Source organism: Astyanax mexicanus, chromosome 11 (assembly GCF_023375975.1).
Source record: "Astyanax mexicanus isolate ESR-SI-001 chromosome 11, AstMex3_surface, whole genome shotgun sequence".
Classification (NCBI taxonomy): domain Eukaryota; kingdom Metazoa; phylum Chordata; class Actinopteri; order Characiformes; family Acestrorhamphidae; genus Astyanax; species Astyanax mexicanus.
This window is the reverse complement of record NC_064418.1, coordinates 17,740,417-17,764,805: the sequence shown is the minus strand read 5'-3', so window position 1 is coordinate 17,764,805 and position 24,389 is coordinate 17,740,417. Positions and strand designations below refer to the sequence as shown.

At 38.2% G+C, this 24,389-nt stretch overlaps 1 protein-coding gene across 2 annotated transcripts in view; it reads right to left on the bottom strand.

Moving 5' to 3' along the window:
• Positions 1 to 305: 305 nt before the first annotated feature.
• The window catches only part of dnah7 (dynein, axonemal, heavy chain 7), a 234,257-nt gene continuing 210,173 nt past the window's right edge, over positions 306 to 24,389 (bottom strand). For both annotated transcript variants that reach the window (XM_022680457.2, XM_049485303.1), the window contains exons 62-65: positions 23,802 to 23,954; positions 15,790 to 15,967; positions 8,931 to 9,034; positions 306 to 788 (exon numbers count right to left, since the gene is read on the bottom strand). In XM_022680457.2, the coding sequence (XP_022536178.2) occupies positions 582 to 788; positions 8,931 to 9,034; positions 15,790 to 15,967; positions 23,802 to 23,954 (642 nt within the window). In that variant the 3' untranslated portion in view covers positions 306 to 581. The remainder of the gene's footprint in view (positions 789 to 8,930; positions 9,035 to 15,789; positions 15,968 to 23,801; positions 23,955 to 24,389) is intronic.

Here is a 24,389-nt window from a genome sequence, read left to right as displayed (position 1 = left end):
GGCTCTGGCGAATATAAAGTAAAAAAGAAAAATATAAAATGTGAAGGTTCTGTTTTTGCTTTGGTCTTTTTAATTTTTCTTTATGATTCTTCTGTTGAGTACAGCTGAGTGTATAAATGTTCTCACTGCATTTGCCATCCTCGCTGATCGTCTGTGTGCATTCCCCTGTCGAGAGGAAAATAAAGTTTGAGAACAGCTCGTTCTGTGTTTGAGTGATTAATATGAGTCGATATGGAATTTGTCATATTTGTCACATTTTGGGCTGGGAGGTCTTAGATGAAATTAAAACATTATGTACAAAAAAGTCCTTGAAGACAATTTAGCATTTATTGAGCACTGAGTTTCTCAGTCATTTTTTATTTTTCTTTCTCATTGAAACAAACTCAATATATTCTTCATTCTGTTAAATGTTTGATTTCCTGTAAAAGAATTGATCATTTAGAACTTAACTTTAAACCCCATTCCCCAGCCTTATTTAAATTACACAGCTGGAAGGTACAGTAAAATAGTGTATAAGTGAGAATATTGATGATTATAGTATAAGGATGTGTGTATGTTGATTATAGTATAATCCTGTGTGCTCAGGAGTTGAGCTGGCACAGCAGGGCGACGCCGCGGCGGATCCAGTGCTCGGGAGAGATGTCTGAGTTGAGGGTCATGGCGATGACGTAGTTGGTGGAGTGACCCGTGGTGGACAGGGTGCCGCGGCGCTCGCTGGTCTTGTAGACAGGACAGAGGTAGCAGAGGCGCTGGGGTACGTCCTGCTTTCTCAAGGGTTTCAGCCAAATCTACAAGACAGACGGAAGAGCAGGGCATTGTTTGTCAGCTTTACAAACTCAGACAATTCACTAAAGCCCCCCTTTATAGACATTAACACAACAGTGCAGAAAGTTGGATCAGTTGTATTGAATATTACTCAGACTTCTAGTCTGGTACAGAGTCAGGGTAATGTCTGAGTGAGTCTACATGTGATTCAGCGTGGTTGATGCTGTGCTTATTATTTTTCTGAAAATCTTCAGCTGTACACAGAATGTATAATGATGGAAAGATAGTTAATGAAGTCTAGAGTATGATAAAGTATGCCCCCGTGAATCAAACAGCAAATTTTCATAATTTTGCAAGCATAAAAAGAATGGATTAGATTAAGAATATTACTGGATAATTTATGAATTGATTTATTCTTTAATAACACTGACAGATGAAGTGAATAACACTAATAATCTGGTTCCAGTGACTCCTGCATGAGAGTGCTACATATTAGAGTCTAGAGTCTAGAACCTCTTTAATAGTGTGTTATTTGGAGATTTAAAAATGTACAGAAGAAACACAATTTCTGATTACAGTGACCTAATAAACTAATATACAAAATTAACTGGGATAGTATGAAGTATTGTATCTCGTGACTTTTACCATGTCTATTAGAAGCTAAAGAACACTGCACTGATTTGGGGGATGTGTGAGGGGGTGTCTTGCATAAAATACCCAATGTTAGAGATGTTAAGCAGCTGATCTGAGACCAGATCTTTGCCCCCATGTTTCTAAATGAAAGTTTAAAAAAATCTGATCTCAAAACTGTTTATCAACTTGACACACAACATTGCAAAAAATTGCACACGCTGCATTGCTTTATTATTTATTGCTCATAATCACACCTAGAGCTGCTGTTTAGATTATTTTGTACTTGAAGGGAAGAATGCCAAACATGTCAAAAGTGCCCAACTGCCCACCAGATGTCACTGTGGTGGGTGATGATGATTCGAGCATCTCAAATCAAATCAACAAAGCAACAAAGCAGATCAAATCAAAGATTTCTACAAATCAATTGGTTCATAGGATTTAAACTCCCAGAAGCCCTACTTTTGGACACTACAGGACACTGCAAGAGGAACACAGTCCAACACAAAACTAAGGTGTTTAAAACCTCCAGCAGCACTGCTGTGCTGATCCAGTCGTACCAGCACTCAAACTTTAATCATGCTGTTTTTTTTAACAGGGTATTTTTAGAACATTGCTGAAATATTACTATTTGTACAATGCTTTTTTTTTTTATTGCCTGCAGAGACGTCTCCTGTGATGATGGGACCCTCCGGCTGATGAACTGAGTACATGAACCCAATCCCTCATTGTAATTAGTACAATAGAGTCACTGCACTCAGTAAAGACATGTAGAGTGATGAATATTTAAAGGGTAGCGCAGCTTGAGGAAACGTTTCTGCATGTGCTTTTAAACCGTCCTGCGATGATGTTAAACAGTCTAAAGATCAGTCAGTTTAGTGGAGAAGAGGGTGATGCTCCAAACACGAGAGAATTAGCGTGATTAATTAGCCGGGATACTGAGAGAACTGTCAGGACGTCTGACGAGTCGCAGGCTGTGGCGGCGGCGGCGTGTCCTACAGCTCTTTGTTCAGAGTTCCCTTGTGCCCTTGTCTGTGCGGGTGAGTGTAGAACAGCAGTGACATTTTACTCAGAACCAATGTCAAGTCATGTGAGAAAAATTGCCTCTGCGTTTTGAGGCCATTAGGGTTACAAACCATCGAGCGTGTTGGGACTGTTATCTGTATTAGTAACGGAAAAAAGAGATTCCATGCTTGTGCCGTTTAACGGACGTGTGTGGGTGCTGGAATGTGAGGTGGTGCGAAATTCAGCCTGAAAGGCCAATCAGCAGAATTGAGTAACGAGGGATGAGAGTGGAAATTTGCATTTCAAAAGTTTTTATGTTTCCACACATATAATAAAAGTTCCGCTCTTGTCGAAAAAGGAAAAAAAAGGAATCCGGTATTTAGATGCCCTGGAATATCTGAATATTAAATAGTGCCTCATGCATAATTCATACTGCATGTGCATGCACTGTGTGGAGATGAGGAAAGAAAAGAAAAAAAAGAAAAAGAAAGAGGAAGAACTATTTCCAACCCATTGTTTTGTCTCCCAGAACCTCGAATCTGCCTCAAATATAACTCCACGCTGAATTAAAACAGGATTCACTCCATACACATCTACACTATTCATACAGTAGCTCGTATGAAGATGTAATTAGAAAATCCTCCAATCACTGCCTGAATTAAAGAAGACCAACTTTGTGCTTTGGTGCACTTATATTTTATACTTCACAAGCCCCTAGATAAAACCAGGGAACACAAAAGCTCGACGTGAGCGGGCTCTCCTGGGCCACGCCGGCCGTAATTAATCACTCGGCTGCTTGTTGTTGCCGCGGCTGTCTTCGGGGCTTTTTCGGCATTGTGCGGAGATGAAAAGCCGCTGCCTCCCAGGAGCCGAGCAGCGAAATGTGGAGTCAGCTCAGACCCTCCGCCAAGAAACCGAGACCGCCTCCCTCAAGTGTTGCGTTAGAGCGCTCTGCATTACGACGGCTGCTCAGCCCACCCTAAGCCCCGCTCTCCGCAGACGATGGGCTTTTGGCAGAAATCTGAACCCACACCTGAACACAGGGAAGCAGGCAGGCGTCCAATGATCAAAGAGAGAGGTCTTAGAGATGGACCCCTGGTCCAAACATTTTTATATATTGATTGATGTTATCAGCTCTGTGTAATGCTGAAGGTAATCCTGTGAATGATCAAGCCTAAATCTTCTCCCTTAGAGTCTAACAAATTACATTAGAGTTTCACATTTAAAAGGTAAAGATTTGCACCATTCATGAGCTCTATCTGCTCTCCTGCTGAGATAGAAAAAAAAACTTCACCTGGCTGCTTCACAGACTTTAATAAACAGTCAGTCTATCATTTCATCACCCCCAGACTTATATCACCATCAGCAATGAGCTTCATAACTGATGATCCACACATCAACCCTTAACCTGAAAGTTATGATTCTCATAGCAGGACACAGCCAGATCAGAATTAATGCAACCTTTTATTACATCAAGACCTTCACTAAAAAAAGGCAAAGCAGACAACAGCAGTGAGTGAAGTTTTCAGTGGGAGAATAGTGAGGTAACATTCCACAAAAATAATTAGACTGATGTAACTTCTAAGCAACTAAAGGCCTTTCTTACATTGGCAATACAATATTCATGAGTCCACCATCAGAAAAGCAATTAATAACTGGTGGGCATTTCAGGGCTGCAAGGAGAAAACGGCTGCTCTCCTAAAAGAACATTACTGTCCATTTACAATTTACTAAATACCACTTGGACAAACAAAAAGACCACTGGAATGTTTTGAAAATGGATGAGACTGAAATAGATAAATTTGGTTTAATGAGAAGCATTCTATTTAAAGAAAGAAAATACTATTTTAGAATAAAACCTTATCTATGGAACATGGTGGTGGTAGTATCATGGTTTGGCCTGTTTTTCTATATCTGGTCTAGGACAGCTTGCCATCATTGATAAAACAATGAATTTTAAATTCTACCAGCAAATTCTGAAGGAAAATTTCAGCACAGCTACCTGTGAGCTAAATCTGACGAGAGTGTGGGTCATGTAGAAAGACAATGACTCTAAGCACAAAATAAAGAATAAACAGACTAAAGTTAATGCTTTAGAATGGGGTGATGTCAAAGTGCTGACCTTAATCCAGTAGAAATGTTGAGGAAGAACATGAAATAGCAGTTTATAGGCAGAAATTCACCAACATAACAGAAGCTGTTTGTGTGGGAAAATGGGATAACATTTCTTCCAGCCGGACTGATCAACAGTTACCGGTAATGTTTATTTGCAGTTGTTGCTGCAAAGGTTGGTCACACCAGATACTAAAAGCAATGGTATGTAATATTGGATCATTTCCCTAAATAAATACATGACCAATTCTAATATTTTGTCTCATTTGTTTAACTGTTTTCTCTTTATCTACTTTTAGGACTTCTAATGATGTTTTAGGCATGTTGGTGGCTTTTGTATTCACATTCTAACAGTGTAAACTACAGCCATAAAATTTAACATAGCAAAAAGAGGCACATCATCACATAGTTCTCAGAATGTGACTAAAGCTCCTGTTCACACATTTAGAGCTTATGTAAAGCAACTGTTAAGTGTTTTTCTAAATCAAGTTTTTTTAATCTCTTTAATTTTTTAATTAAAAGCAGTATTACTTATGCATGGGGAGGGGACAAAATATTAGAATAAATGGGATCAGAGTGTTCATCTGCTCATTCTTTTACACACTATTAAACCACAGAAACAATGTAAATTCAGTTGAACAAAAAATATTAAACTATAGAAAACTAAGCACTTCAACTAACATTTTATATATATATATATATATATATATATATATATATATATATATATATATATTAACTAAAAAGGTTTAACTTAATCATTTGTGTTGGCAAAATGGCAAATTAAGTCGAACCCCAGTTGAGACCAAGCCAACTACTTTATACATGCTCAGTTTAATTCCTTGGTTGAACAGTGTCTACTGAGCAATTCTGGGTTTTCACCTGATGTATTTCATGCTATTTGCATATCGGGTGTGTCCTCTCACCTCTCACTCACCATCAGTGTGTAATCACTCTCCACAGGCTGCTGCTGGCTTCTCTTGGGATTTATATATGTGAATATAATAGTCAACTGTCTGGCCTCAGTATTAAAAGCTATACGAGCACTTGCTCTGTTGTGTTGCTGAGTGGGACTATATACTGGCCGGGCCCAGCTGGTTACATTTACATAACTGGAAGTTTATATGACTGATAATAAGACAGATATGTAATGGTTATAAGTGCCCAAATTAACAAATGTCAGTGACACATCTTATTCTATTTTTGTTAAACCTAAACGACAGTCAGCAGAACTTACAATACACATAACAGAACTTTAATTAAAATGATAAATTATAAAGTGATTTTTTAAGGTGGTGAGATGTAGTATTTAAAGTTTTAATACATCTAAAAAAATAATTTTCTAAACTAAAGAATTCTAGTTGGTGCAGCTGGTGGTGTGTTTTTTCAGAACAAAGTTAAGTTGGCCTTAAAACTCTAAAATTAAGTGCACTAAGTTGCCTTTGGGGTTTTCTCAACTTTTTCATTTTTACAGTGCAGACAAAAGTGAGTGCAACTTAATCCTTAATAATATCACCAGATTTATATGCTCTGACAAGAGTAATGTAAGTTTTAAAAGTACTGTTGCTCAGTGTAATTACACATTCTCACCAAAAACTTAAGGACTGTTGCTTTAACGTCCATAAACACATTCATACACGTACAGTACAGTATAATCTTTCTCTGTGCAAATCTCAGTTTAGAAAGGCAGGTTTAATCAGCCTAGCTGCAGCACCCAGGAGCAGTGGGTTAAGCACCTTGTTTCAGGGGCCAACTGAAGCTTAGCAGATACTGCAGTTACTGAACTCACAACCCTGTAATCACCAATCAGAGAGACACCACTGACCACAGACAGCCTCACATTACAATCAAACTAAACTCATCTAAACTTATTACCACTAATCATTAACAGCTACTGACATCAGTATATCATCACTCACACATGCCAGGCATATGGTATTTTCAGCTAACAGAAAGATTTAAATAGTTCCTGTAACGTTACAGAAATAATGCTTCAGGAGCGTTCTAAAAATGTGGGTCATAATAATTCATCACAACTTTATTAAAACATTTATCGCATAACATCCCCAGATAGGCCAATGTCTAACATTATAAAAATGTTAAAAGTAACATTCCTGTATCGGAAATGAGTCGCTGCACTTTTCTCCAAGCGCGCATCAGCAGCAGTTCAAAAAGAAGCGGTGGATGACTTCATATGTGTCGGAGGAGGCATGTGTTAGTCTATACCCTCCTGGTGTTGAAGCATCACTAGTGATAGGGGGAGTCCTAATGAGTGGGTTGGGTAAATTGGGGAGAACATGGAAAAAAAAAATAGTAACATTCCCAAAACTAAAAATTAAAACAGACTGACTGATGTGGCGCTGCAACGTTTAAAAAGGTTAAATAAAAATGTATAAGACCATCCAGATTGAAAGTTCTATCAATATCAACTTTAACATTGAGAAAATGTTCTACTAAACAGAAATGGTTAGCTGATAAGGCACTGCACAAATCACTAGAAGCAGGATGTCTGTATTGCTGTACTTTTCCACACTAATCAATATTTTTTAAGCACAAATGATACGTAAAATGTATTACAATTAAAGGCCAAAAATCATGAGATTGCAGTATGTAAACTGATAATGAAGTATTATCATATACTTACAGTATATAGACATGACCTCAGTAATATTTGCTGACTTTAATATTGGCTGTTGCACTTACTCAGCAGGAGAGCCCATTAATTAAGCCATTCATTAATGTGAATGAGCCTGCATGTAAATTTTGTTTAAAGTGTTTTTTATTGTTTTATTATAGGTTTTTATATTCAAATTCAAATGTCCTTATATTTCTAACTCTTTAAAAGATATGTTTAAAACATATAAATGAATTATTATGCAACAGTATTATCATTAACAGTGGCATTAAAAAATGTATTTACTGTAAAAAAAATGCTTATTGTAATGGGCCTGTAAGAAACCCCTGTATAAGTTGTGGGGTGTTGCATTAAAAGTGGTGTCATTTCTACAGTTTCACAGGTGTGCCTTCAAAAGTATTGAAAAGAGCACTAAAAGACCAATCCCTTCAAATCCTCTCAAATCCCTATCTTTTAATGTCAAACCAATCAAACATTTGGGTTTGACATTAAAAGATAAAAGATCAACATTTCAGCTTTTATTTTCATTTATTTTATTTTCATCTGTATCTGATACACATTTCAGAAGATAGAACCTTTTGTCTGAACCCACCTATTTTTTCTGAGCAAAAGTATTGGATCATGTGACTGTCAGGTGTGCTTTGTTGTCTAGGTGTATCCTGATACATTCATTATTCAAACAATAAATAGCACTGAATGTCTACGCTCAGTTTCAGAATTTGCATTTTTTGTGCAGACTGTGTGTTTATAGTTAGAAGTAGTGCTGGGCGATATGGGAAAAATCATATATCACAATATGGATTTTTTTTTATATCACGATAACAATATATATCACGATATACCACATTCATATAAATAAATTATAAATAAATTAACAAACACGAAAACGAGAGTATTCAATCTGTATTTTCAGTTTTAACAATAATACTTGGTTACTTATGGTGATTATATGTCATACTTGGATTTGCATGGCCTCTTCTGAAATGGGCTCATTAATCTTAAATGATATAAAGTGAATTCATAAGTACACTACAGAAACATTTTATCCGTCATTTTAAAAAAAGAAAAATATGCAACCAAACTGACTGAGAGATCCTTTATCATGCAGCAAAATAATGACCCAAAAAAGGTGCTATCGCCTGAGCTGTGTATCAGATCCTGATGTAAATACCTGGAAAAGCTGTTGATCTTTTTGTCTCTTATTCATCTTTAATGTCAAACCCAAACGTTTTTAATCTACAGCAGAAACAAAGGGATCGGCCTCAAAGGAATCGGTACATCAAAGAAGGCCACAGAGAACAAAGTTAATCTACAGTTACAGTAGATACAGTAATATGTTGTACTCAAGCACAACACAGCTGCTATTTCTTCTTCTATTGTTTAATGGGTGATGCCTACGGTATTATAGCTTTGTTTGTCAAATAGCTTTCTTTTGGTAGCTTTAAACAGCAGTGTATATACGTAAATAGGTAATGAGTTATACACCTTTGCGAACATCATGGGAACGCCCATCAATGTAACAATTGTGAGGTGCTATCTTGTTAGTGAGGTTGATTGAATACCGGAATACTGTGAACACAGTGGACATGCTAGTGTGTGGTAATGATTGTGATGGGCAGCATCTGGCTAGAATGCAGGAGCCACCGTTTGCATATCCCACAGGTCAGTGCCGCATTCTTTAGCTTCCACAGGACATGCCAAAATTCATGGGAAGTTGTACTAGTTCCCGTCAAATGTCATGTAGCAGTAAATATAATATAAACAAGGAAAGTGAATGTATTACCACAGGCATGGTGTCGTGGAGGATCTTGGGGTAAGACTCTGCAAGAAGCTTCTTATTCCGGTCCCACCGAGCGCCGTCCAGGAACAGGCCTCTGATGTAGACGCCTGAGAGAGACGGGCAGAGACACACAGCAGGTCACACTCAAAAACACACACACACACCCTCTGACCTCAAAGTTTTAATCTGGTACAAACCCTTCAATTAGTCTGAGTGGGAAGTCCTTGAATGGGCCACCTTAACCAGCCCTAACATCCCTGTAAACACTTGTTACACACACACACACACACACACACACACACACACACACACACACACACACAGTCTGTGTAGAGTCTGGGGTGTGTCTGGCTGGGACCCCCTCCAGAGAGAGGTTCATCACGCGCTGATGAAAGAGCAGTGGGGGTCTGATGTAAAAGAGCGGTGGAATGTTGACTGTGATTGATCGCCCGTGGGCACGGCGAGGGGTTAATGGATCCTCTCTCCTTCCCTGTCCCTGGCTCCGCTCTGTTATTTTTCATTTCTGCTTTATCCTCCCTTCATTCCTCTTTTATTTGTTCCTTCTTTCTTCTCGTTTTCTCTCTTATTCAGTCCCTTCTGCCTCTAAATCTACTTTCCTCTCTACTCTTCCGCTGCTCAGCTCACAGAAGCTTCACTATGGCATGACAATAATACGTTACACACACGTTACATAATACATACACACACGTTCACCAGGGTTCATACACTTTTTAACCAATCAATTTCCTTGATTTTTTTGATGACTTTTTCATGCCTTCAAGGCAAAATTTCATGACCATATGATTTTTAAAACATCACTGCAGACATAGACAATAAAACCAAAAATCAACTAAAACTATAATCGAAACTGATTATAGTAGGCCTAAAATGAATCTGACACACAATCTTTAATAATAAATGTGTGTCAGATCCTGAGAGCTCTATTGTGTGCGGTAAACGTATTTGTTAGCTCAAAATAGAAACACAAAGATTTGTAGACCAAATTTCATTGACTTTTTCAAAACGTTCTGGGTATTTTTATTTTTCCAAACCTATCCAAGCCTGGAACTTGCTATTTTCAGATTCCATGACTTTTCCAGGTTCATGTACACACCTTCTGTGGAACTGCATTGAGTGAGTTTGCATGCACTTTTTGATCCCATTACTGCAGAACATCAGAGTTTGTCAGTAATTCAATCAACATGTTTACCATGAACTTGAGTAATCAGATAATGGAAAACTGGAAAATTCAGGCAATAATCAGATTTTGGTGTAATGTAAACACCACGTAAATACCAAACACAATGTAGCATCGAGCTCCAATATGATTAAACATCAGCTAGAAGATAAAGATTATTGAACTTCTTCAGTTTCCCCATTGCTTTGAAAGTGCTTGGATGCATCTTTGGAGTGTTGCTCACTTACACTGCCTGGCCACCTGGATGTTACTAAGTAAATGATGTGGGGTTGATGCTGCAGCTGGTCAGGTCTAGGCAGTTTGTGCTGAAAGAATGAGGTCAGCTGACTACCTGAATATACTGAATATAGACTAAGTTATTCCATCAATAGATTTTTTCTTTCCTAATGGCACAGACATTTTTTAAGATGACATGGTGAAAGAATTGTGAAAGAGTGATTCAGAGAGCATGAGATCATCATTTTCACACATGGATTATTCACCACAGAGTCCAGACCTTAACCTCATTGAGAATCTTTGTGATGTGCTGGAGAAGACTTTGTGCAGTGGTCAGACTATACCATCATCAATGCTGCTGCAAGATCTTGGTGAAAATTAATGCAATACTGGACTAAAATCAGGCCCGGAGTGGCTAATCGGGAGATTCGGGAGGATTCCCGATGGGCCGGCTCATGTCAATCTCGAGTTTGGGCCGGTTGGACAGAAAAAATAATTTTGACACATATCTGTCACTTCTCTAATCTTATTCATCTGACAGCACAGCCTCTTCTTCGCAGTAGATTAGATGGGTTTAACCATCTGAAGTAATTCTCCCCTCCCAAATGTTTGAGTTGGTTGCACCCATGAATGGTCTTTTCTGGAGCGATCAAATTAAATATAGCAACAGAATAGCACGAAGCGTCAGTCAGCTGTGATGGAGGGTAAAAAGAGGCCAGGTGGAGCCGAAAAGGCCAGATTAAAAAAAGAAAGAAGAAAGGAAGAAGCTGCCAAATGTGCAAAATTAACAAACTTGTTTTCCAGAGGACAGACGCCAGCTGCAGCCAGTAAACAGAGATATGGATATAATCTTGAATTGTCAGCTATTGGGCAGATCATTAACCTCTTAACACGCCCTTAAGAAATATGTCATAATTAATATCTGGCTGTGTTTATGAATTATTATAGACACCAGTGGCGGATGCTGGTCTTTCAAGGAGGGGAAGCTCAATTCCGGCCTACATCTTAACATATGTAGTTTTATTTATACGTAAATTCTACTATCCCTGAGATTTTTTTTTGTAAACAAAAGGCATTATTTTCAAGTTTTCACAACACAACAAAAAGGCACCCATTCTTTACATTGAACAATTACATAAAAAAGACGCTATGACATTAATAAACATAAAATAATCAGTAAAAAATCTTTAAAGTTGCTAAAGGAAAAAATGCAGGTAAATTTATTTCCTTTTTGGACAGTTTTAATTTCCTTAAATAATCCCTTTATTAATTTAAATTATTTTAATTAATTTTAATAATAACACAATACTTACTACTGGCCCCTGTTCATTTATGTCCTGAGATAGTTTCATCAAGAGGAATGGCCATCAGTACATTTTATTTGTTACAGCACTTCCAGTCAGCCAGCTCACTTTATCACACCAGAACAGCTGAAAATACCTGTTACTTTTCCCCACATTTTACACCAAATTAATTTGAGCAGTTGATCTGCCCTGCTGTTTAACATCTAAGTTTTTCTTCGTAAGAAAGACTATCAAATGGATTTTTACACTAAAATATCGCTGATTCGCTCATTTCGCTGTCAATCAAAAATGGACTCCGCCTCAGACAAATCATCCAATAATCATGCTGGTCCATAGACCCCCAGAGAAGCTGAGCGTCCGATGGGCGGGACAAAGCCCAGCATTTATCCAATGACTCGTCTCCTTTCGCCGCGCGCTTTGCTCCACTATTGAAGTCTGTGGACGCTCAGCGTCCGCACTGTTTAAAGCAGCGCTGTGAAGCTGCGGGAATGAGTGAGAGGAAAGCCGCGGCGTTACCAGTGATAAGAAGCTGATTCTGAACTAAGTTCAGCGCGTTGTAGCGCATATTTAATCAGTGACATGTACACACAGTAATATATATTTAATCACTTATTTTTTTACATTTTAGGGGAAGCTGAGCTTCCCTTGCAGTCTTAGAGCAATCGCCACTGATAGACACCCAATATGCCATTTTAAAGGACACGCGCTCACACGCCCAGCCCCCCCGCTCACCTCACACTCCTGCCTCAAACTCCGCTCCACAATCCAGTAGATCCAACAAACCAGTCTCCAGTAAAAAAAGAATATCTAATTTAATCTGATGTAACACAGCTTCCCTGTAATTTACCCGTATATAATGTATATGGACGGAAAGCTTAAAGTCTCGTCTGATCAAATATGTGTCGGCCGACTCTGGAAAGTAGGGGGCTTTTAAAGAAACAATGCACAATCTTCTTTAGGAGTACTGCAAAATAAGTTATAAAATAAGTATAGTTTTTATTCTTATAAATTTTCCAGTCCTTTGGAGAAAGAAAATACCATTCCAAGTTTAAATCTCTATAATATCCATAATAACCAGTAAAAGGGAGCAGTTCATCATTTTACATGGTGATTCTAAACACTTTAAAGCAAAATATAGAGCTGCAAAAACATTTCATCCATATAAATATTTCATTTTATGGATCTGAAAATAAAAAAATTAAAATAGAAAATCTGAAAAGCAGCTAAAAATGTCCTGTTTTTATTTTTTTTATTTTTTACCATATTTTGACCATGTTCAATTAAATAATTTTAAGTGTTTTCAATAAATTTTGTAAAGGCTTCTAAGTAATATTAATTCGTAAAATTTATGAATTTAATTTTAAATTGATCTGATTTAAATTTGAATGAAACATGTTTAAGTGAAGAGTGTTCTGTTAACTTACCAACATATACTTGAACTTGTGATATTCTCTATTGGCGATACAACACTGTTTAAGTGCCAACATCGATACAGTACAATCGAATCAGTGCAATACTATATAATAGTATAATATCTGGATCATATGCAATAAAAAGGCATTATAAGAGCTAGCTGCTGTTTCATTTAATTAAATTCCTCCTCCTCCTTCCTCCCCTGACTGAAATAAATTTGGAGACATTGTAGAAGCTTTTTGAAACAATGCCACAGTGAATGTGTGCAGCAATTAAAGGTAATGGTGGTCCAGAGAAATATAAGAGTGTGACCTTTTTTATTGGTGGAGACTTTTTATTTTTTTTCAGTGTATTTCCACTACAACGGTTTTCACACAGACTGAGACATCCCAGAATACTTCAGATAAGAGGTTACATGTACAGAGGAATATGATTACTGAGCTATATCTAAGGATGTAATCTAAGGAAAGCATGTAAACGCATTTACAGATGTGCAAGTGCGCACTGAAAGCTTGTCTAATCCCTGTAAAAGAGAAGAACTATCAACAGAATAGGACTCTCTGGAGCAGATAAACAACCATGACCCTACTGGATAGCATGCTTAATGCCAGGTGTGAGCTATAGAGGGGTATAAAGCCCCCAATATTAAGCTGTGGAGCAGAGGAACTGTGTTCTCTGGAATGATGGAGCTTCGTCTGTTTTTTTTAGGGGATAATCTGGGGTGTAAGGTGGGTTGGTGATCATCAAACATCCTGTCTGACCATACTAATGGCCAGAACATCATTAAACAATCAAATAAAAAACATACAACAGTGCTTCAGGAAAAATCTTTCTATTAAACTCTGTTATAATACCCTTGATTTCAGAAGAAACAATGAATGAACAGGTAAGCCGAAACCTTTGTTCATACAGTGTATATCAATCTTTTAATCAGGCAGTACTCACAAAGGCAAATTTAACTGCAATAAAATAGTAATGGTTGTGTCTGAACTGTAAGAAACGCAGTAATTATGCTTTATTGACTTAAAGATTTATAATGCCTTATTCAGCTTGATTAAAATACAGCAGAATAACAGGTGGCAAACTAGAATTATGCTGAACTGAGGGAAATTACCAGTTGAAAAGGGGTCTTTCCTGCAGTGAGGGGCTTTAATGATCTGTGAGCTGGCAAACAACAAAACTGAGGCATCTGACTTTTCTCTGCATATTAATCAACAAAATGAAGTAGAGCAGATAAAACGTGAAATATTCATACTGTCTGCAATTAAATAAGAAATAATCTTAAATGAAAGAAACACTGCCATTTGACATTTGTATTTTCCATGCTGGGGTGGGACAACATATCACTATCATGATATAAGCTTAATCTAAATCTAATTTAACCTTACTGCTGCTGATAATCAGCTATGAAGAGTTAAACTCATAGATTAAATCCATGTGAAGTTAAATCTGACTTTTGTTTCTAATTGGGGTAATTTGTCTCCTCTGGTACCCTCATATAAAGTACAAAAGCATTTCTTATTATTATCTTTCCAAAGTCAAATAAATCTCTGCTGCATTTCTCGGGGTGTAGAATGGGCGGATGTAAAAGTGAGTCAGGCTGACATCAGCAGAACCCAGACCAATCACAAGTCTCACACATCTCCGCCCTCTCTCTTTTAGCCTGAGCAATCGAAAACAGTGAGATCAGAGACTTTAAAAAAGATGGACGACGTGTCGCTGTTCCCATTCATTCAAGGAAAATGAAGCCAAAATCTTCCGCCATGTTGGCGATCTTGAAACCCGAGTCTGCGCAGTACCAGAGGAGGGAGAAAGACTGTTGAGAGACAGCCTACTCATTTACATAGCCCCGCCCCTGAGGGCTGCCTCCACAGAGCTCATACAGTCTATGGTTCGCCCATACAGTCATTGGTCCCACCCTGGCTAAGTGTAACCCAGCCCTTTTACAATAACCACACCTTTTTGAATAGAGGTGAATAACGTTTTGAAAAACTGATTCTGTGGGAATATAAACATTTTACAATATAAGCAGAGGTTACACTAGCTGTTGCATTTAAATAATGGAGGTAGAATTACAGTATATTAAAAAAAAAAAAAACGTGATTGAAAGTTGTCTGTTTTGCCATTGAAACGTATGAGGATGAGTGGGGTTACACAGCTTTCTGCAACCGAACAGCAGGGGGAGCCTGACCTGTGGTGGCTTCACTTTTAAAAGACGATGCTCTGTCCAGCTATACACAGTCTATGGGTGAGATGGTGAGCTGGTGCAACTTCTTCTTTGTCTCAAGCCTGTGTGCATTGCCATGCTAATTTAACACACTTTCATTTGCCAGTCAGTCACGTTATGACCACGCCCACACAGTTCCCCGAAAGATGTAAAGAGTGCTTTGTGGTGATTTTAGAGGAGGGTTTTATGAATGCATCACATAACACCCAAATTTAGTATTATACATATAAATTATTCATGAAAAATGTGTTCGCTGGGACTAAATAGGTTTTATTGGGGACTCTGTGAATAAACTGTGATTTCCTATTATCATAACTGTTTCTACTGCATTAGGATCTACAGTATTCATGCGCTACCCCAGCAGGAGTGTCCTATTTAAAAACCATAAAATCTAGCTTTATACCCATTCACCCTTTCTCATCGTCAGTAGATTTGCATGGCTGATGTTATTTGTCTTTAACGTTTAAAATACACTGTATATAACACTAAAGAAGCGACTCTCACCGTCCTCAGGAGGCTGTCTGTACTCCTTGTCGTCCATGACCTCGAAGTCGAAGCCCAGCAGGTCGATGGGGATAGTGTGTTTGCGAGCGTAGTTTTGTTGGCTTCCTGTCAGGAAGGCCTGAGTGAAGAAGAAGCCCGACATCCAGAAGATCGGAGGCATGCCATTATCATACCACCCCTAGAGAAGAGCAGCAGGTGATAGATAAACAATTTACTCCTTACTCAACACACAGTAATACAGCAGAAACAGCTAAGTAGTATCAAGCCCAGTATAGTATCCTGTTACCATCTATTAAAACAATATGCCCAATAAATGCAATAATAATCCCAAGTCTCCACCAGCTTTACACGTCTAGTGACTTAAATTTTTGCCTCGTTCTTCTTTGCAAAACATCTCAAGCTCAGTTAGATTAGATGGAGAGCGTTTATGAACAGCAGTTTTCAGATCTTGCCACAAGTTCTTAATTAGGTTTAGGCCTGGACTATGACGGGGTCATTCTAACACATGAATATGTTTCGTTTTAAACCATTCCACTCCAGCTCTGGCTTTATGTTTAGGGTCGTATTCCTGCTGAAAGTGAACCTCCGCCTCAGTCTTAAGCCTTTTGCAGACAACAACAGGTTTTCTTCTAAGATTGCTCTGTATTTGGCTCCATTCATCTTCATCATCAACTCTTACCAACTTCCCTGTCCCTGCTGAAGAGAAGCATCCCCAGAGCATGATGCTGCCTCCACCATGTTTGACAGTGGGGATTGTGTGTTCAGAGTGACACATAGCGTTTTGCATTTTGTCCACAAGTTCAATTTTGATCTAATTTGACCAAAGCACCTTGTTCCACCAGTTAGCTGTGTCCCCAACATGGCTTCTGGCAAACTGCAAACGGGACTTTTTATGGTTTTCTTTCAACAATGGCTTTCTTCTTTCCACTCTTCCATAAAGATAACATTTATGCAGTGCATGATTAATAGTTGTCTTGTGGACAGATTCCCCACCTGAGCTGTGAGGAGATCTCTGCATTTTGCCCAGAGTCACCATGGGCCTCTTGGCTGCATCTCTGATCAGGGCTCTCCTTGGCCTGTAAGTTTAGGTGGACAGTCTTGTCTTGGTAGGTTTACATTTGTGGCATACTCTTTCCATTTCCGGATAATGGATTGAACAGTGCTCCGTGAGAAAAAAAGAAACAAAGTGCTCTATTGGCTGCCCTTCTCATATGGAACCAAGGGACTGAGTGCCCAGTGGATAGTATGTCTCAATGAGTGTGTGTTTATGGGTGTCCCTCTGCCCCCTACAGTGGTAAAGGGCGCTGTTATAAAGTGCCTTCTATGCCACCCCAACTAGATAGCGTGCCAAAGGAGCTCTTTTCAGTAGAGTAACTGTAAAGGGACAGAGTGCTGTATAGAATTCTCCTATGAACTTGATCCTACATGTGTCTAATTGAAGCCTCTGAAGTGGATTAAACGTGATCTGATGCAATAACAATAGGATAAACTGTACTTGATTGTGAAACACATAGTTAGGTGTTGTCAATGATTCTGTCAATGAGAAAGTATCTAATCCACTTTTTAAATTTTAGTTTTAGCCACACACCATCTAGAATGTTTAACTAAAATTTAACACTTTTTGCTTAATTAATAATTCCCTTCCCTTCATAGTTTGGATGACTTTATTTATTTATCAATCAATTTATCATTCTACAATGCAGAACATTTTTTTAAAATAATGAAGAAAAAAACTATATACTCTATATTATAAATGCAAACATTGAGAAAAAAAAATTATGGTGCTGTTGAGGTTTGTGGACCCCACAGGTTAAAAAAAAACAAGGAAAACACAGTGTGTATATGGTTATTTAAAAAAAATATACAGAGAAATAAACCTTCAGTGATTAAAAAAGGTAAAGGTAGAACATGCAGCAATGAAATTTAAAAGTTTATCTGCTTATGAAATAACATGATGTTGGTTTATGGAACCAGTCCAACCCAGCACTGACCAGCACAACTTAAATAAACACTAGTTCCTCTATATTCCAGCATATTTCATCCTGTTTTACATAAACAGTGGGGTGTTTGTTCCAAACGGTGTGTGCATAATTTACAGTTACATTCAGTGATTGCATTCTGAGGGTCACCTCGAGACTGAAAACGCGGCATGTACGTCACTCGCAGTAATGTGCTAATCCTCACGTTAAAATAAACATCAAAAGGCTTACTTACTCTGCGTTTGGATTGTGTTTGGAGCGTGCTGCACACACTGGTCTACACTGGGTCAGGTGGTCTGCATGTGATTTTCCTGTGCTGGTTACTGTGCACCAGAGCAGACTGGGTCAGACGGATGTTTAGACGCTATTGTGAGAACTCTGCGGCATTAATTTACTCACCAACCATTAAACAATTTCCTCTCAGCCTATTAGAACATCAAATCATATGGAAAAAAAGCTGGCCACATTCCCATTCTCCAACGCTGCTACATTTTATTAAGCTATTATTTCTGAGTGATTAACACATGGTTTATATAGTAATAAGGGCTACTAATTGATGCTTCAGAAGGGTGATTATTAAACTGATGGCTAAAATGTTCCGGAAAGTCATTCTGTTGCTGGGAGTGCTGCTGTGTATGAAGGCATATACTCATCTACTGCATATGCACGCTTTAATGTCGTCAGCCATATGCTGCTGTAATGTTGTTCTCAGCTGCATAAAAGTCACTCATCTATGCAGACACTGTACATCAGGGGTACTCAACAGGCAGACTGAGTTCTGGTCTGGACCTAAATAAATTTGGCAAATGTTCTTTTGGTTATAACTGAAGGCTGGCCAGCCTGTACCCCCACCTACTTTTTCCAACACCATATCTTCGTAATTTGTGCAGTAGGGCTGCACGATATATCGTTTAAGCATTGTCATCTTGATGTGCGCATGCGCAATAGTCACATCGCAGGACTTGCGATGTAACTTAAAGCAATTGATCAAACACTTCATGTTGCAACGTTTTGCTGTATGACACAAGAAGTAGATACACAGCGTTGTCTCTGTCTCTGTGTGAGTGACAGGCTGCTGCTGCCTGAGAACGTCAGGGGGAGTGGGCATAAACACAAGGTAACTGCATGGCCTCCACATGGTTGGGCACATGCACGTGTGGGGGCAGGGCTAGTGATGTCACAGGTCTTGCATTGTTTAATATTGTGATATATATCTTTGGAAAAATAAATAATAACATTAAAATGCAGCCCTGATGTGCAGCATTTGTTTTTGCATTGTCTTGGACGTGGGTCTGGGACGCCAGACTTCACTGTTGAGCCTTCTGGAGGTGTCGTGGGCCTAATTCAGCGAAACACTGACGAAGGAAGGTGCCTGCCTGATGACCCCTGAGAAGAGCTTGCACTGAAGTTTGTGTTAGAGTTTGGATGAAGGGGATTGGTGTGGTCCTGCTCTTGTAATAATTTGTCTCATGAGTTTTTGTAGACGTCTGAGTACTTGGCAGTTGAGGCACGGACCATGAACATAGTTCGCTATGCTTCTGGATTCTTGTCGAGCCAGTATCAGATGGTAGTGGTTGCTGTGTTCTGCTCACGCAACTTATAATGTGATTTATTGTGTGTGATTGTGCTTAGGTAAGTGTGTTGTTGCCATAGTTAAAGGAAGTGAGCTTAGATTAAGGAGGGATTCTGTGTGTTCATAGGTTATTTTTTGGTAGGTCTGTTACTTGGCAGTTGAGGCAATGGACCATGAACATAGTGTTAGGCTGTGCTTCTGGATTCTTGTCGAGCCAGTATCAGATTGTGGTGGTTTTGCTATTGTTGTTAGTTGAGTGAGTAGTAGATCCTGGCTGAGCCCTATGCATAACCCCAGCTGTTAGGTGCAGGATTTGTCAATTTCCTGTATTATATTACTTGCATTGTCTTGTTAAACAAACCGTGGGTGTCCCTGTAAAAGATGTGATCATAAATGCAGCATATGTTGCGCTAATGTTCTGCATTAATGCTGTGTCACAGCAATGTACTGATAAAAGCCCCTCATTACTAGCTCTTTTATATATATATTTTTTTGCAACATATTCCTATTTGGGGTTGTACAAAAATACCCTAACAGGCCCAAATATAGTCCCCTTCAAAAGTATTAAAACAGCGAGGTCAATCATTTATTTCTGCTGTAGACTAAAAAAACATTTGTGTTTGTCATTAATATATGAATATAAGACAAAGGATCAACCTTCAACAGATGAAAATTAGCCTTTACGGCTAACTCTGGCTTATTTACAGTTGTTTTCTGTTAATTAATAAGCATTGTCCTAGACAACTAAATAAAAAAATAAAATAAAATAAACATTTCATGTTTTATTTCCAGGATCTGATGCACAGTTTGAAAGACAACACATTTTGTCTAAACCCACCCATTCTTCTTGTATTGAAACCTAAAATAGAACTTGAATAATCATTTGCAAATTCTTTTCTTGCAATAATTTCATCAACCCCTCTGATATCACTACACTTTTGCATCCTTTTTGTGATGCTTTTTTCAGTGATTTCATCTTAGCCTCTTTCAGTTGGTGTTTGTTCAGTCTCCTCTTTAGCAGGTAAAATGCATGCTTCTACAGGGTTTAAATTTGACTAGATTGACTCTGTCTGTTTAAGAGTAGTTTGGCAGTGTGTTTTGGGTTAGTATATGGAACCAATTAGTTTGGTTCCATATTTCTTTAAATTCATAGACAAAAAGTTTCTGTACATTTCTGAGGTCATTGTACTTCAATGAATATTAACAGACCCAGCAAAAGCCAAGCAATCTCAAGCCATGACAATACCTCCACTTTGTTTCACAGATGAGCTGATATGTTTGGGATCATGAGCAGATCCTATTATTCTCCAAACTTTAGGCTTTCCATCACATTTGTTGGAGTTAATGTTGGTCTCAATAGTCCATACTGTACTTCTGGTTAATTAGTGGTTTTCATCTTCTGCTGAAGCTTCTGTACTTTTGTTCAAGTCTTCTGTGAACAGTAGATTGTGGCAACAAATCACACCCGACAGTCACATGTTCCAGTACTTTTGCTTAAAAGAAAAATGGCTGGGTTCAGACAGAAGGTGCTGTCTTCTGAAATGTGTATCAGATTTAAATGTAAATACCTGGAAACAAAAACTGAAATGTTGATCTTTTGTGTCATATTTATTTTATAACGACGAATCCAATTTTTTTAGTCTACAGCAAAAAAAATTCAATACTTGTGTATGGAACTTTATATGTTTTGTAGAAACATCATACAAGACATTTTGCTGGAATTCTCTTATTTTTGTGGTGTAAAGAGTTTGGATTCTGTACAAATATAAGTAAACTCTGAATAAACACAGGAATGATAAAGTCCTGCACTACATAACCTTGACTATTAAGTGGCAAATATTTTTTATGACATTTTTGTATTAATACAAAAACATTGCCTCATTCAGGTGTAACTGTTATGAATGCAGCCATTACAAAGTTAAGAGGCCTCTCACTCTCTGAAACTAATACGTCAAAAAGTGGTTTCATGATACACTGAATAAACTGTGAAAAGGCTGTTCCTATTGAATGAGCTGCTTGCAGTAATCAAACTCAGTCACAGTGCTTCTATCTGCACCCAGGGTCAAGATACTTTGCTGGGTATACAGGCACTTCTTGGCATGACAGCTACTTTACAATTGTTCCTTATAAATGCTACTGAATTGGACATTTTAGCATTAAAATGAAAAGACAGTAAAACTGAGAATGAGGTTAACCATAGGGAGCATGCACAGTAAATCAATAGAAGACCCAGGATAGGACCCTGTGTCACCCCATAGATAAGAGATGTTGATGCAAATATCCTACCCCTAGCAGAAAATTGTAACACTGCAGCAAAAATTCTAGTCCAATGATGCAATCTTTCTAATAAAATACCATGATTGACTGCATTAAAGGCCATTAGAACTAGAACAGAAACTTCATCCATATCACAATACATTTAAAAGCTGTTTGAAATCTCAGTGCTAAGATTGAGGTAAAATCCAGATATTAAAAAAATCAAAAACGCTTTTATTCATAGAAACTGCACAACTTGGGATGAGAAAACTTTCCCTAAGCTCTTTAAAATAAAAGAAAGATTAGAATTATGCTTTTTTCCTTCCTTTTTCCTTTTTTTAAGTTGTTTTCCAGTGTTGTTTTTACCTGTACTTGATTTAACCCGGCTGAAGCTACCGTTATTTTAGCGGGTTAGCCGATTCACTAAGGAATCTGAAAGCACTAGCTGGATTTCCCCTAGTGTGCTAAGCTAGCCCTGCTGGTGTGCTAGCAATATTAGGTGGTCGTACAGTATAGAAGGTTTAACTGTTAGATTAAAAACTGTAGGTTAATCTGTAACTAAGTGATTTAATGAAGTGTTTTTCCTTTAAATGTAATAAAGTTTTCTATCTTAACATTATTAATTTTGCTTGTTGTCTTTTTTATTATCACTATGCTTACTGTAGTATCACTTCAGAACTAGTGGGTATGGGATAGTAAAAAATAAATTTATGAAGCATGTTACATGCTTTATTTTTAAAGCAAGTAAAAAGTCAAAATAAATTAGCTGACTGTGTATGAATGCACTACTGTGTGAGCTTTGTAACTTTGATGGCTACAAACAATCTATTATATTATGGTTACATTACTCATGAATTTCTACAAAGCATCTTATCAGAAATAAATAAAACCTAATGAATATTCAAAATGTTCTGTAATATTTGGTCAATTACAGTGGCACACACTTTCCACAAATGTGCAAAGAAAAGAGATATAGCTGCTTTGAGATTCATCCTGAGGTAAGTGGTTAACTTAAGTGAATAAACAGAGCTCACGAGCACAACACGCTAGACATGATGGTAATCTAATCGATTACAAATAACTTCTTTAAAAAGTAAAAAAGTTACTTAATGAATTACTTGATTTTAAAAGTAACTATGTTAGTTTAAAGTACATTTATTAGTTACTTTTAGCTGCTGCTGACAACACAAACCCTACGTAATGCATTACTGACATCACTGGTTACCAGTGATGCCTACAGTGGGAGGTAGAAGGTTGAAGCAGTTGTTCTAACAAACACAGAATCTAGGTGCAGCAAAGTTGGAGTTACAATATTTACAGAGCAACCAGGAGCAGCAGAGTTAGAGTGTGTAGTTGCAAAGCTGGCGGTTGGCTTTGCTATGGTTGATAACTACAAGGCTAACAGATGCAGCACTTAGGCTTGGCAGGATTTGAGTAATTTAGCAGCAATTCTAAAGGATGCAGCACCTAGGCTCAGAAAGTTTGGAGCAGGTTAGCGGCAATGCTAACAGTCAGTATTAGCAGAGCTGGAGCCAATATGTTAAAAGACACAGCAGCTGAGCTCCAAAGGAATGGAGCAGATTATCGGTGATGCTTACAGTCAGCTTTGGTAGGGTTGGAGCCACAATGCTAACAGACACAGCAGCCAGGTGCCCAAGGTTTGGACCAAGTTAGCAGCTATGCTAGCCTTGATGCTAGCAGCTGGGCTCAGCAGTTTTGAAGCATATAAACCACATTGCTAACAGTCACCCTGGGATGGGTTTAAGCCATAATGCAAACAGACACAATAGCTGGGCTTGGAGCAGGTTAGCTACAAAGTTAACAGGCAGCCTTAGTAGGGTTGCAGCTGTGGTGCTAACAGACACAGCACCTGGGTTTAGCAAGACTGGAGAGTTTAGTCACAAAGCTAATGGCTGGGCTCAGCAGGGTTTAAGGCAGGATGCTAATAGACATATGGGTTCAGCAAATTTGGAGTGCATGCAGAAGAATTGGTAGGCCTGGCTAAATTCTAAGGATATGTTTTTGCCTGGGATGCAGGTTGCATACTGCACCTTTAATACTGCCTTTTTACTACAGAACTCTTCTGATTCTTACATCACACTCAGGCAAGCTAATACTTTCTTCAGATGAAGTTCAGGAGGATTATGGAGTTTACCTACTTGGATAAAATCCATGTAGGTTGTAAATAAATGGCCTGTGCTTACCTGCAGGAAGGCCAGCCTCTCCAGGAAGTCGTTGACGTATCCACCCAGGGGTTTGAGGCTTGGGTAAGACTTCTTCATCCACATGCTGGGAATGCGGCCATTCAGAATACTCGTCACAACTTCCTCCAGCTCAGCGGACATCACCACCAGACCCTGCAGCACAAAACAAGAGCTACTAGTGCTGCACTATACTGGAATTTTTTTTTTTTCCCAGGTTACAGTTCATATCTTATTGGATAAACCAAACACTGTGCAATTTTAAAAACTTTTGTTGCTAATAGAGAATTACATTTCATTAATACAGTTTGACTTAAGAATTATGCTAGAGGACCAGAGATTGACTGACAAATGACAACTATAAACTGATAAAAAACAATCAGCTAAAATAATTTATAATATAATACCATTGACCCTCCCTTTAGCTCTACATACAGAGTCTGATATAGTTTATAATAAAATACCATATATATATATATATATATATATATATATATAAACTGAGTTAATGTTCAGTGTATGTTATCTCACTGTGCTATATAATGTTTCTGGAGAACATTAGGTCCAATAGAAGTGAGGTAGCAGAAAAAA